The 13790-nt window shown below is 35.6% G+C and overlaps 2 protein-coding genes and 1 long non-coding RNA gene across 4 annotated transcripts; 2 read left to right on the plus strand and 1 right to left on the minus strand.

Annotated features, from left to right (window-relative positions):
• The first annotated feature begins 1498 nt into the window (after positions 1-1498).
• Positions 1499-6039, plus strand: LOC116182391. Its single transcript, XM_031502925.1, has 6 exons — positions 1499-4222; positions 4304-4405; positions 4469-4543; positions 4603-4683; positions 4745-4861; positions 4926-6039. Exons 1-6 carry the CDS (start codon positions 4041-4043, stop codon positions 5245-5247), a joined length of 879 nt encoding a protein of 292 aa, XP_031358785.1. The 5' UTR covers positions 1499-4040; the 3' UTR covers positions 5248-6039.
• Positions 6040-8856: 2817 nt separating this feature from the next.
• Positions 8857-9273, plus strand: LOC116182390. Its single transcript, XR_004147503.1, has 3 exons — positions 8857-8937; positions 8987-9134; positions 9184-9273. It is a non-coding gene; the product is annotated as an uncharacterized LOC116182390 (long non-coding RNA).
• Positions 9274-9830: 557 nt separating this feature from the next.
• On the minus strand, positions 9831-11213 carry LOC116182389. Of its 2 annotated transcripts, XM_031502924.1 has the most exons (4): positions 11052-11078; positions 10739-10921; positions 10544-10687; positions 9831-10484 (listed from the first exon to the last, which is right to left on the minus strand). In XM_031502924.1, the coding sequence occupies exons 2-4, from the start codon at positions 10901-10903 to the stop codon at positions 10038-10040; spliced, it is 756 nt and encodes a 251-aa protein (XP_031358784.1). In that variant the 5' UTR covers positions 10904-10921; positions 11052-11078; the 3' UTR covers positions 9831-10037. The 2 variants fall into 2 exon arrangements, with proteins under 2 accessions (XP_031358784.1, XP_031358783.1); XM_031502923.1 differs by having other exon boundaries at positions 10739-11213.
• Between the last annotated feature and the right edge of the window lie 2577 nt (positions 11214-13790).

Here is a 13790-nt window from a genome sequence, read left to right on the forward strand (position 1 = left end):
AATTAGAACGTTAAACAAAGCATTCTTGTAATCATTTAGAGTAATTTCTCTGATGCTAGTCGATGTAGACCCTTTAGATTTTTTCGTCAATTTTCCCTCTACTTCATAAGCGTACATCTTAGCACGAAGGCCTACAAATTCGGTCATAATGTGCCCATGATTTTCATCTTTCATTAGACCGGGGATTTTTTTATTGACTAATGGAATCCCATATTCATTATTGATATCATAATTTGAGGTATCAAATCGATGTATATCATCTTTTATATTCTCGTATATATTGGGAACTGTAAAATAGTATATTAGGCTATCGGTATCTGTATATAGAAGTTTTGTTTTATCTTTAAACTTTTTGAGAATGTAGTTATAATGAAAGTCATAGAGAAACGTTTTCGATATATCTAAAACGGCAAATCCCGCGTATATTGGTTTATTGAAAAATATCTCTAACCTATCCATCTCTATTATAACCATATCCTTATCAAAAATCGTACAACTGCTAAAGTTTGGCTTCGCTATATACGCACGGGCTCCATACCTTCCCTCCCATTTAGTTAATAGTTTCACATCTTTGTATTTTCGCACGTTCTCCATAAGTTTACCATAGACGCAATTAATCATTAATTTGTAAAATTCTATTTCAAACATATTTTTCGCTTGTTGCCTCATGCGAGTGTTTAATTCAATATACTTTTTCAACCACGGTGATTGCTTAAACCGTAATACTCTATTTATTTTTATCAACTTTAATCCATGTTGTACGTACATCTTTAAATTTCTATAATGAACTACGTAGTTGTGCTTTGGGTACAAGGTAAGCATTAGTTTCTTTAATTTTGAGTTATTTGGCACTAGATGCTCTGGGGCCAAAGGTAAATCAGAATGTAATCTGTGGCATTCCAAGGGATACTCTAAATCACAGTCTACAATATAACCAACGTCTGAATCATCAGGATGGTTTAGAATATCTAAATTTTGAATGTCATCTACAAAGGAAAAATCGCTACAAGGCAAGAATTCACACATTGAGGCACCATAAAGGTTATTAATATCATAATACATCAAATAAGCCGTCTCGAGGTTAGGATTATATTTCTCTTTCATGTACGGGTTATTGGCCTTCGCGTATCTCATTGAACATTGTGCTACACCTCCTCTTATACCACTTTCAATAAACATCATTTGATCAATGTCACTTAAAAGCTCTAATTTAACGTCGGTGACTTTAAGCATTGCGTCAAATGCCAAACCCGGGGCGGTGTAATAATGTAACGGATCTAAGCGATAGGTGCGCAAACAAGTATCCCTAAAATTTTCAAAGATATCTGCCAAAAGGAGAACGTCCGTCATCAAATAGAGATCAGAATATTGACCTAAGGTTTTAATTTCGAACGTGCTCCAAATGTTATTCGCATGTTCATAGTCCGCTTCGCTCACAGCTTCATTTTTTAATTGACTAAAAAATGCATCTCGAGATGGTAACGCCACCTCATTTAATTTCTCCCACGAATCAACGTAATCATATGGAAACACTCCCTTTCGAGTTAACAAATGGAATTCATTTGCATTACGACAATGCGCTCTAGTAATAGTTTTCTGCTCATTATCTAAATACGAAGATAGGGTATCTATACTACTACTCATAAATCTAAAGGAATCGATAAATCGAAAATCTATGCTAGTGTTCTGCACATGCTTCGTAAAAGAGATATATTTTTCTTTGTTTAAAGGTAAGAGTTTAATTCCGCCAGGAAAGCCGGTAGCGAGTTCTCGAATAAAAAAATGGGCATCGTATCCGCTTAAGTTATGGAAAACGACTGGTATAACGTGGGAGTGGTTAAAGTTCAAATTACATGCCTGGTGAGCCGCCCCCCTGTACCTCCCCGTCATATGATGGTGATCGCGTACTTTAATTTGATCTTCCGTAAAAGGTTTCTCGCAAATGTGACACACTATAGCGTTCAAATAGTTTTGCATCTGAAGAGGATTAAGAACTTCCATGGGAACAATAGTATTCACAATTTCATTTGCCCAATCGGCAATCTCACGCAAGCGTTTAATAAACCATTGAATACAATCCTGACCTCGGTATGAAAAAAATTTTGAAAGTGATTCATCATACGAACACTTAAGGTAAAAGGCAATACTAAACGGAGTATGCTTTTGGTAAAGTATGGTATTGGTATCTGGAAGATTGGCTTTATCACATTTCTCCAAGATACACTCGAGGTCCGCGTAAATAGTAAATGGTACTTTCTCCATGTTAGAATAATGTGTAAATTTTAGAATCTTTTCAGAGTCATTAGGCAATCGAATGGAACACTTATTGACTTTGTGACATTTAAGCGTATGCTTTTTTACTAAATCACTAGATAAAAAATGGTTCAAGCAAATATTACAGAAGAATTTTTTATGTCCTCGGCGGGACAGCTGTGCAGATAACAATGCTGACATATTTTTAATCCATGCAAAATGGTAGTAGCTGTTACTCGAATTGTGAACTTTCGCGCTTTTGCTAGGAACCAACACCAATAAATTGACAGTTTTTCTATTATCAACTTTGCTACTTAACATAAAAGGAAATATATTTCTTTTATCTACGCAATATAAGTTAATGGAAATGTCATTTAAATCCTCAAATATTTTAATATCTGTTAGTTTAATAGGAAATTTAATCGATCCACGTTTTAATACTTGATCAAAATGAGGATAATTATTTACTCTATCAGCATTTTTATCAACAGGGTACAAAGCGGCGACTATTGACCACAGAAAACAAAACTGATCATTATTCTTTACGTTAATAACTGCTCTTTTAGGCTATGAAAGGAGGAACTTTAACGTATGTTGAAAATCCACCTCTAATGGGTACGTAACTATTAATATTGATTTTGAGATTTACGATATCCGATAATGCCCAACCTGAATTTTTTTCGGAAAAAGTTTCTAACTTTGTTTGAATTTTATCGAAAACGTTTTCTCTGTACCATTCCTTAAGATTGGTACCGACATCAATCGGCGCATTTTTGGTCTGGAATGTTTTCAAGTCTATAATACCAGTTTGAGGATGAATAAAATTACAAGTTAAGATTACGTTTACTTTTAACATAGATCGTGTTAAAGCTACCTTAATTTTGCGTAAAAAACAATCGTACGCATGATTTATAAAAATTAGGGGATCCTTATAATCAAAATTAGCAATAACACCAGTAATTAAACGACCATTGAAGCAGGAGTCTAATGTGTACCACGCTAGTTTACGTGATCGATTTTTATTGTTGACATCGATCCCACAACCCCTTTTATTCGAGGAAAAATTCTTTAATCGCTCTTGTAACGTGGCCAAATAGGTTTTCAAGAGAGCCAAATTATTCGAGTCTCGAAGAATTTTCATTCGGATTATTCAAATGAATTTGATTAACAATAGCTCTTTGCAATATTCGGATGTTGGTTTTAGCGATTGAAATGTGTTTAACAATTTCAGATTTCTTTTTTAAGAGTTTTGCGGAATGTCGAGTTAGGTTAACGATCTCACTGCTGATACTCGAAACAGATTCCATACTTACTATGCTGATCAAAGGGTTTTAATTTTTATCTGTGTAAATCCTAGAAATGCAGCACAGTTACCCAACACTTGTGCGATTAGATCACCTAGGTGTAACAACCGAGACACCATCCGAAAGATACTCTATACGTAAGTAAATCTCGGAACAGAAACAGATCCTCTTTTATAAGTGCAAAGCAAAGGTTGTTGCACGCGCATGACCTACTTTCTTCTATTACTTGGAATAATCTTATCGGCAGGTGTGGGTTTCTTTGACTTTTAACCTGTCTGAGCAAAGTTTACATAGCGTGAGAGTTTATCCTAATGTTACTTAGAATTTTCTTATCGGCAGGTGTAAGTTGCAGTTTTTTTTGTTTAGACCTTTAACAGTCAACCTGCCTGGGCAAAGTCTACGTCCCGGGAGAGTTTATGCTAACGTTAACAAAATTTTCTGAGTATATACCCATCCCCATGCCTTACATGAAACAGTTCACGAATGGCTACGATGCCGGCATCAAAACGCGTGAAACTTTCCACCACAAAAAGTGTTCAAAAAAAAACAAGTGACAATTTACCCACACTAAAGGATATGCTGCAAAGCAACTTATCCAAAACTGCAGCACAACAGGAAGACATCATCAATTTGGTTACCGAAGACGAGGGTGGTCAAACTGAGAGGTAAATATGATTTTTTTGTGTAATTGTCTTACCAATAGGTTCAAGACATGATAATAACATTACCGTATTTTTTTTTTATAGAACTACAACTACCCATCTACGGAACAATAGTACATACAGTACTCTAGATGAGTTGCTGGACCACTTGGATGGTAACATCCATCATGTATATGCACCCCAAAGGTAAATAATAATTCATGATGTAAAAAATAGCATGAAATTAATTTTTTCCCTTTTTTTTTTTAGAGTAATACCCACACCAAAGCTCAGTGACGCATCGTTGGAGCACGGCCTAAAAACAAGCAGTGTCAATAACATACTGTAAGTTATTTTAAAAGTGCACCGAAAAAACGTCTAATACTTTTAATTTATATTTGCAGTCATTATCAACATCATGCAAGTGCTGCAGCAGCGCCTCCTGCTCCAATATTACCCTCAACATCTACCAGTTATCAATTACAGTAAGTTGCAAAAAATGTAATCAAAATTAACCTAACATTAATATTTGTGTGTTTGTTTCAGTATCCCAGAGGCAACAGCGCAAATACTGCAGCATATAATCATCCCACCACCCCCGCCACCGCCGATAGAAGAAGAGAAACAACAAACGAGTACCACCACCACAGGTCTGCATCCTCAGTAAGTGTTGCTTTGAAATTTTAGCGAAAAGAATGTTCTAATATTCCTATTCTCTTTATTACAGACATGCACAGAAGGATATGAAAGTGTTGAGGGAAGTGTTCGAAGAAGCTTATGAAACAATCTCCCAGCCGCCTTCAACATCAGGAGTGCCACAACCTTCAGACGTCGCTCCCTCCTGGTTCGAGCCCTCTACGCCTCGAGAATTAGGCAGGGCGTCGCTGGCCTGGTTGGAACAGAAGGCGCCGATATTTAGACAACGTTATCTCGAGGCGCAAGAGAAAACCAGGAGGTTGGAGGAGGAAGTTGCGGCAGCACGCCTCAACGAACGACGTCTGGAGGAAGAAGTAGCATATATTGAAAAATTTGTTAATTTTTTAAAATAAATGTGTAAATAGGTAATTAGCTTTTAGAAAAATAATGTAATTTGCAGGTATAGCTTTTAGAGAAATAAATGTAGTTGAACAGACGGTTAATTTTTTATTTAAAGGGAATAAAACGAGCAACCTATAATGATATAATTCGTTTGCCAACGAGAATGGTAAAACGAGCAATTTAAGTATAATTCGTTTGCGTTTTAAGTATGAGCGTAAATAGTTCGATTTTAGCAGTGCATAAATACGTAGATTTATTAGTGATCGCATAGAAAAGAAGTTTGCATAACGCTTACTCCCACGATCTTGCTTAAGTATAGGAGAATGGCTAGCTGGGGGACACGGCGGGTCTGTATGGATGCAGTTAATGCATTCTCTAATACGGTACCCGATGCATACACTTAATAGCGCACGCAAAACCGCGGTCGCCCGCGCCAACCATCATTCCTACTATAGGTGCTGCTAATTCAGGGAGACTCCGCGGATATTAACGAGATGCAGTAGTAACATTTTCTCATGAAAAGCCGACGCTGGTAATGTAGGATCATCGCTTCCGCTGTATCGAAAAGCATCGCAGTAAATCCCGCTAAATATACATTAGGTATCGGAGCAATTTTTGTTAGGTTTTAAACAAAATATTGTTAACATTTGTGCTCTACCTTAAAGTACCACTCTTTTGAATAAATGTACCATTAAGTTCATTAAAATTACTTATATTTAAATACTACTTGTAGGAGTGATACGTTTTAAAAATGTAACTTTAATGTAGGTACTCTAATATTCTCAATATAAAGGTGAAATGAAGATTGAGAATAAGTTCTCCGCGGAGATAAAACGTCTATTTTTACGTAGTACATAATATGATAATAGGTCAAAGACATGCACAACTAATGCGCTCGATTGAAATTTCTTAATTCCATAGAATGTAGGAACAGTTTTTTCCTTCACCTAAATTCTAAAAGGCTCCAAAATTATCCACCCATTAACTATTATGAATAACTTTCCCATTAAATACCGTAAAACATTTACTCCCAGACGATAAAACTACTTCATTTTGTATTGTGCGCTCCACTCTTGAAACAATTAAGTTCCCCTAAGTTATAAAAATTACTTATATTCAAATACTACTTCTACTAGGGATACGTTTCGAAACGTACCTCGATAATAAAAATAGTGTACTCTTAATATTCTCAATATAAAGGTGAAGTGAAGATTGAGAACACGTTCTTCGCGAAGATAAGATGTGCCATTTTTTTATGTATTTTACGTATGATACCCATTAACTATTATGAATAACTTTCCCATTAAATACTTTAACCGGAACTCTTTTACTCCTACATGATAAAACTACTTAATCTTTTTGCTATTCACTTTGTAGGTGGTTTGGATTTGGACTAGTATAAGTAAATTAGGTGCATTCAAACAAAGTTTATTGGATGCATGTTTACAAAAATTGTAACAAATTTTTGTTTAGCGAGTAATTATTTGGTAAACTTATTTAATTATAGCTTCTTAGTCTCCATGAAAAAATTCTATACAGAAGGTCTTCCAGCCCGAGAACTCCATAGACGAAATTTCTTCCACCACATCACTCATTTTAAATTTAACTTCTTCATTCTACGTTGGCATTGAAGCAGTTCAATATCCCACTTTAATTTCTTTAAATTTATTAATAACTCCTCAAGTCTCTTCTTTTGCGATCCCTTTGATTTTATCACGACTGCTCTAATAGTTTTTGTCATCTTGCTGTCTATTAATTAAGCCTAACAACCCTAACAGATCACTTTATATTCCCGCAAGTTAACCACGCCCTCGTAAGGCATCCCCTCCCTCGAGGTAAATCGTTGACCTTTGTTTAGTTTACAACAAGGCGCAATTAAGATCGTTAACCTTTGAGAGCTCTAGTTTTTAAAGTCGCCGCCAGGGGGAGAGGTATATGACCTTGACGACACTAGAAAATCACCTTATGGGATTTTACATGGAGTTGAGTTAGGATCGGCCCTATATGGCTATATTTGCATATATGTCCTCAAACCTTAATATGGAATTAGTACTGTTGGTTTGAGAAGATTAATAAAATAAATAAATGTTTTGGGCGATTAAAGCAGCATGTACTTTGTTACTTAAATATGAATGGATTGAATTGACGTATTTGAGCAACTGTACTCAATTGAGTTGAGTACAGTTGTACCGACAAGAACAAAACTGCAACACAGCCAAAACAACCGAGGCGCGCGGCGCAAGTCCGCAACGTAATCCTTCCTTCTTTCCCCAGCGACAGTTTTGCATTTACATGAACAAATCGGCGCGCGTGAAATTGAGGCGGAAAGCCCGCACGTTTTCCTCCGTTCTTTCCCTAGCGACAGTTTTGCCTTTACATGGACAATCTTTCGCGTGCGATTTCCCGCGCACAAGTCTTTCGCGCAGGAAAAAATTAACCGTCTATTCACTTACATTTATTTTTCTAAAAGCTACATGTAATTCTTTACAAAATATTTTTTATTTAAAAAATTGATGACATTTTTTTTATGTAAGCCCACTTCTTCTCCCCAGACGTCGTCCACTGAGGCGTGCTGCTGGCTACTTCCTCCTCCAACCTCCTGGTTTTTTTCTTGAGCCTCATGGTAGCGTTGCCTGAAACAGGTTCTTCTGCTGTAACCTTGCCAGCGACGTCCTGCCTGACTCTCGAGGTGTAGAGGGCTCGAACCAGGAGGAAGGAGCGACGTCGGAAGGTTGTGGCACTACATTTTCTTCCTGTTGAAGGTGGCTGGGAGATCGTTTCGTAGAAAGTTTCCTCGAAAACCTCCCTAAACACTTTCATTTCCTTTTATGCGTGCCTGAAAGAGAACGGTCTGGAACCAGTTCAACAGGGCAAAGTTACTACCCCGGCCACCACACAATAAATATTATACTATGTTTTGGGTTATGTAGCTATGTGTTCTTAATAAACTACAAATAAATTAATTATTTAATTCTTGTTTGTGTCACAAACCACTTTGTGTTTCGAATGCATTACAAGAACGGTTTTTAGAAGGTTAATATACGTTTGAATAAGTTTCCCAAAACGGTTTTTCAAGATTTTCCACGTAGGATCAAAAACGGGTTCTTTAAAATGTTTCAAAAACACTCCATAAATAATTCTTCAAAGTTATGAATCGTTCCAATTAGAGCCGTTTTACATTACACGAAATTCAGATCTAAATTATGAACTAAATTTAAGCACAAAGTTTTAGGAGAGTGTCATACTTCACAAAATTTAGAACATAAATTTGGCACAAATTGTTTGTACAATAGTGTTTGACACTTGTCTTAAAAAATTTCTTTAAATATTTGAATGAATCTGCGCAGTGAGTAGCTACTAGCCTTTTAGAAACTTACAAAAATGGAGAATAAAAATATTGAAACAGCTCTCCTCGGTTGTGCAATTGTTAATCTTATGGCAATTTACTTTGTGATAAAAAAGAAAGCAACGTATAAAACGAGAGTACGAAAAATGTGGTGTAGAAATTGGTTACGTCGGCGTGAAGAGGGTAAAGGAATTCTGTCATTGCTAAATTGTGAACTAAAAAGTGAAGACGCCAGTGCATACAACAACTTTTTACGTTTGTGTGAGAAACAAACGGAATATTTACTTACATTAATAAATGATGACATCAAAACGCAAGATACTATTTTACGAGATGCTATACCTGCTAGAGACAAGTCAGTAGCAAAATTGTATTTCCTATTAAAATTATTGGATAATCTGTAGGTTGCAAGTTACATTAAGATTTTTAGCCACCGGAGAAAGTTTCCGCTCATTAATGTACAGTAGCCGAATTCATGAAAGTACAATATCCAAATTTATTCCCCTTGTATTGGATGCAATTATTAAACATTTAAAACCCTTGTATCTAAAGGTGAGACATTTAACACACATAAATCAAATGACGAAATTAAACTTTGCAGACTCCATCTACAGTAAGAGAGTGGGAAATTGTTGCAAAAGAATTTGAAGAATTATGGCAATTTCCACAATGTTTAGGTGCTTTGGATGGACGCCACATTACATTTAGAGCACCACTTTCAGATGGGTCATACTACTACAATTATAAAGGGACAAACAGCATTGTACTGTTAGCTGTAGCCGATGCCAAATATAAATTCATTTATGTCAATGTGGGAGTTAATGGACGAATCAGTGATGGGGGAGTTTTTCAGCAAAGTAAATTATGCCGTGCCTTAAAGCATAATATGTTAAATTTTCCTGAACCAAATGCTCTCCCAGGACGCCAAAAGAAGATTCCATATGTTTTCATTGCAAACGATGCTTTTCCTCTAATGCCCAATTTAATGAAACCATATCCCCAGAGGGGTTTAGATCATCAGTCTCGTATTTTCAATTATAGACTCAGTAGAGCTCGTAGAATTGTAGAGAGTAGCTTTGGTATCCTAGCGAACCGCTTTAGGGTTTTATTAAATCCTATACCTTTGACAGCTGAAAAGGTGGAAAAAATTACTTTAGCATGCGTCATACTCCACAATTTTCTATGTGCAGAAAATGGATGTAGATATACAGAAGGGAAAAATGATAGCAGTAATTTTTTGCATAATTTGGAAGCAGTTAATCGGGCTAACAGATCAGCTAATTTTGCTAGAGATGTTCGGAAAGAATACTCTGAATATTTTAATTCCCCTTGCGGTATTGTGGAATGGCAAGAAGCTGCAATAAAGAATTGTAACATGTAAAACAGTTTTCTTATGTATTTTTGTATTTGAATAAAACTAGTTTCTCCAATTTGATTAAATATGTCTTTTTAACATTAAGAAAAACCAAGTATATAGGTAACTAAATAAAAAATATTAATCGTCCTGATGTATGAATTTAAAATTTTGATCACATCTAACTCAGCTGCACCTCGGAGAGTTTTATTTTTAATCAATTTTAATTTTTTGGCAATGTATTCCCCAAAGCTATCCGACTCATTTTTTCCTTGATCATAGTTAGTAGAATGTTGTGTTAGTGCTTGTGTAATCTGTGTAACAGCGTCACTTGCTGATTGTAATATTTTCTTATCGGAGTCATCAAGTGCAGCGCGATTTCTTTTGCCTCTTGGCTTTTTTTCTATGGAACCTGGTGTTCTGGCAGATGGAGTCAATTGAGAACCACAATAAACTTGGTTTTCTCTTTCAGAAACCATAAAGGTATCGCCTTCAGGTGTTTCCTCTAAATAATACGTTTCTGAATATGCTTCACTCTCATCCATGTTCTAAAATGTATATACGCATACAATTAGTTTAGCCGATGCAATTTTATAAATGCAATTACCTCATCTACATATAAACTTTCTTGAGTACCATCATGTTCTAATGTATCGATTTCCAAAACACTGTCAACGGACGGTCTAGGTTCGGTGCCAGCATTTAATATAAACAACAATTTCTTATAATACCATAGCTTTGGTACATACACCTGATAATTATAACAATTATAGCAATCTAACTAAAACAAATGGTTACTTACATCATCGTCTCCGCTTCCACTTCTTTTCGATGCCAAAACCTTTTTGTGCTCATTCATGAAATTAGTTTTTAGGGCATTCCATTTCTTTTGAATTTCAGCAACAGTAATCTCTGGCATCATTGGTTTTAATAAACTAAGAATCGATTCTAAAGCTTTTGTTCGCATGTGTCGATTTTTGTAGTCCTTAGATTTGATTATGTATAAACAGGGATTTTTTTCGTACTCTTCAATAAGAAGCGTCACATAATTTTGTACCCACGACATTATATATGATAATAAATTCATAAAAATTCACATGCGGTCGTTAACTTACTTCAGTAGTTTTAGGTTAGGAATACGCAATTCATATATAAATAAACCGTACGACAATAAACACAATCATTCTACTACTGCTGCGCCGATTTACGCGCAGATTTTGGGAGAAAAATAGAACAAGTTGTATAAATTTTGCACAAAATTTTAGTTCAACATTTTTGGCAGTATGATACTTGACTAAAACTTTGTACTTAAATTTAGTTCATAATTTAGAACTGAATTTCGTGTAATGTAAACGGCTCTTAGTTCCTAAAACAATATTCAAAACAGTGGATGGACGTGCTCATAATGTTTCAGAAACGCTCCATACAAACGTTTGAAGTGGAACGTTTCTGAGGGCGGACATTAAACGTTTTTATAAAACATGTTTGAAACGTATCATTCGATGTTTCATGTCCCACCAGAACATATTCAAAACGTATATATATATATATTATATATATATTATATATATATATATATCGTGTAGAGATCATGTAGTAGAAGATATTTAAACATTTTTTACCAAATACGGAAGGGCGTAATGCAAACGTTGAATTCATTTTATTTTATCCGCTATTATTAAAAACGGAAGTACAGATACCAACGTTGCGGAATATACTGCTCTTACAGAAGTCACCTTCTTATTAATCTTGGCCCATAACAGAAAACGTGTAGGAGACATCCAATTTATACAACATACAGATATGACACAACAATCCAGTATAGAAAGAGAAGATGAACTGGTGCGCTTATTAAGCAAAACAGAACTACTCTTGGCCAAATTTTACAAAAAAATCCACACCATTGGAAAGGATCTAAAGAAATTTTAGTTTTAATACCACGAGATGTCCAAGAATTTGTTAATATGATGATAACGGAACAGAGGAAGTACATTGAATTTAAAAATAAATATTTTTTTCTACTTTACGTTCGAAATGAACCTATTTCGACACGCAAACGCGTATCGAAATAAAACAAATTAAATGGAAATGAAGTAGGGCTGTTTTGCGCTTCGAAATTGGTACTTACTGATTAATAACATTAGGTAAACACTTTCGCGCGCTAAATGCCTACCTACAAAATGACAAACGTCAAAATAAGGTTAACGGTACATGTGAAAGAAACATAATTTTAATTTTTACTATCAAATCTACAATTATTATACACATTTATGGCAACTGTTCAATGCGTTTGGGCCTAACGTTAACATCTGGAATATTTGTTGCGACGAAATTGTTACCTCCTGTAATTTCTCTTCGAATCTCCTTGGCCTGATTTGCACTAAATTGTGTGTTATCCTTACCAAGGATAGGGCTGGTACGTGAACATCCTGGTATTTCTAGTAAGTTACGTAAACATTTTCAGAAATTGTTTGTACTTTCTGTTCTGTGCACCAGTCTTGCAACACTTTATAGTACCTCTGTTCGTAAACTTTGCGGGATTTATCTGGTAATAAATTTACTTCTGCATTTTTTGCTAATTCTCGTACCTCTGGCGGAGTAAGATTGATTTCAAATCCTTCGTCGCTCATTTTGAGAGGAAAATTATTCAATTCGCCCTGCAACACTTTTTACTTCAAATTCAATTTTGAAGTTCAAAATTTGTTTGTAACAAGTAATGCCAACTTCAAAAAATGAAAATTCCCAAATAAGACATTTTCCTATTTAAAATAAGCATAAAAGGGTGTAAAAGGAGTGCAGTAGAAAAATAGCATAAAACACTCGTTTACCATAGTTTACCGTCAGGCGAAGGGAAGGTAATTTCGCAATTCGTCCAAAAACTAACTCAAAAGGTGTATACGTTGACTCTGTGTGGACCGTTGTGTTATAATAAGCAAAACACCAAAAAGGTACCGAGCGTACCTAGCGTCTCATGATGATAATAGTACTAGCGGTATAACGGAAATTCTTGAAAGATACTGCATTTTTTTATACCAAGGTGCCACTTGGTACACTTGTTCCTTAGAGCCATTTAAACGATTTGACCCGAAGAACACTTGACATTTTCCGTGTGGGTAGATTTTAGAGAGGTTGGGGGTGATTTTTATTGTAACATTTTTTTAAAAACTAAATATGGCCTAGAGACGAGATCTGGGTGTCGATTCCGTATGATTTTAACCCGAGGAATCCAATGGTAGCGCCAGAAATGTAATCCGGATACCGGAAGTCCGTGAAAAGCCGCCATTTTTAGAAAATGACAGACTTTTGATCGAATTATATTTTTAAGGCACACCGGGTCGTGTAAGGTGTCTAGACTTATGTTTTTGGGGTCAGGGAATTCATTTATGATAACAAATATAACCTACTCGGAACTGCATGCTTCCCTACTGCGACGTCGCACGCGGTGAAACCCAAGATATTCCAAAGTTTTAGGCTTCCCTACTGCATTTTTTGAAGACGTCGCACGCGGTGAAACCCAAGATATTCCAAAGTTTTAATATATAAACTTATATTATTTTATTTAATAAAAATACACATTGACAAAACATAAGATATATTAAAACATGGGGCAAAAAATGTATAAGCCGTTGAAGAATCACCAAGTACATCGCTGACCTCTGAGATTGCGTTATCACCACTGAAAGGGAATTTTACATATAAATATTAAAGGTTCGGTAGTAAATTATATCGAAAGTATACAATATTCTTACCCTTTGTTTGAGCAATCTCCCATACATTTTTGGCATGCAGGGGAACATGGTAATCCGTGTCGCCGCAGCAAAAGGTGAAGGAGCACATAAGGAGGGCGGCGTATG

The sequence above is a fragment of the Photinus pyralis genome, unplaced genomic scaffold (genome assembly GCF_008802855.1).
Source record: "Photinus pyralis isolate 1611_PpyrPB1 unplaced genomic scaffold, Ppyr1.3 Ppyr1.4_unclustered_Scaffold5100, whole genome shotgun sequence".
Taxonomy (NCBI): domain Eukaryota; kingdom Metazoa; phylum Arthropoda; class Insecta; order Coleoptera; family Lampyridae; genus Photinus; species Photinus pyralis.

What these genes read in the sequence shown, in the direction of transcription:
- LOC116182389 (XM_031502923.1), bottom strand. Translation starts at nt 11,023, where the DNA reads ATGAATTTATTATCATATATAATGTCGTGGGTACAAAATTATGTGACG. An exon ending in GTGGAAGCGGAGACGATGAT is followed by an intron (nt 10,688 to 10,738) that starts GTAAGTAACCAT and finishes TATAATTATCAG; the next exon opens with GTGTATGTACCAAAGCTATG. An exon ending in AAAGTTTATATGTAGATGAG is followed by an intron (nt 10,485 to 10,543) that starts GTAATTGCATTT and finishes TATACATTTTAG; the next exon opens with AACATGGATGAGAGTGAAGC.
- LOC116182391 (XM_031502925.1), top strand. Translation starts at nt 4,041, where the DNA reads ATGGCTACGATGCCGGCATCAAAACGCGTGAAACTTTCCACCACAAAA. An exon ending in GAGGGTGGTCAAACTGAGAG is followed by an intron (nt 4,223 to 4,303) that starts GTAAATATGATT and finishes TTTTTTTTATAG; the next exon opens with AACTACAACTACCCATCTAC. An exon ending in ACCACAGGTCTGCATCCTCA is followed by an intron (nt 4,862 to 4,925) that starts GTAAGTGTTGCT and finishes TCTTTATTACAG; the next exon opens with ACATGCACAGAAGGATATGA.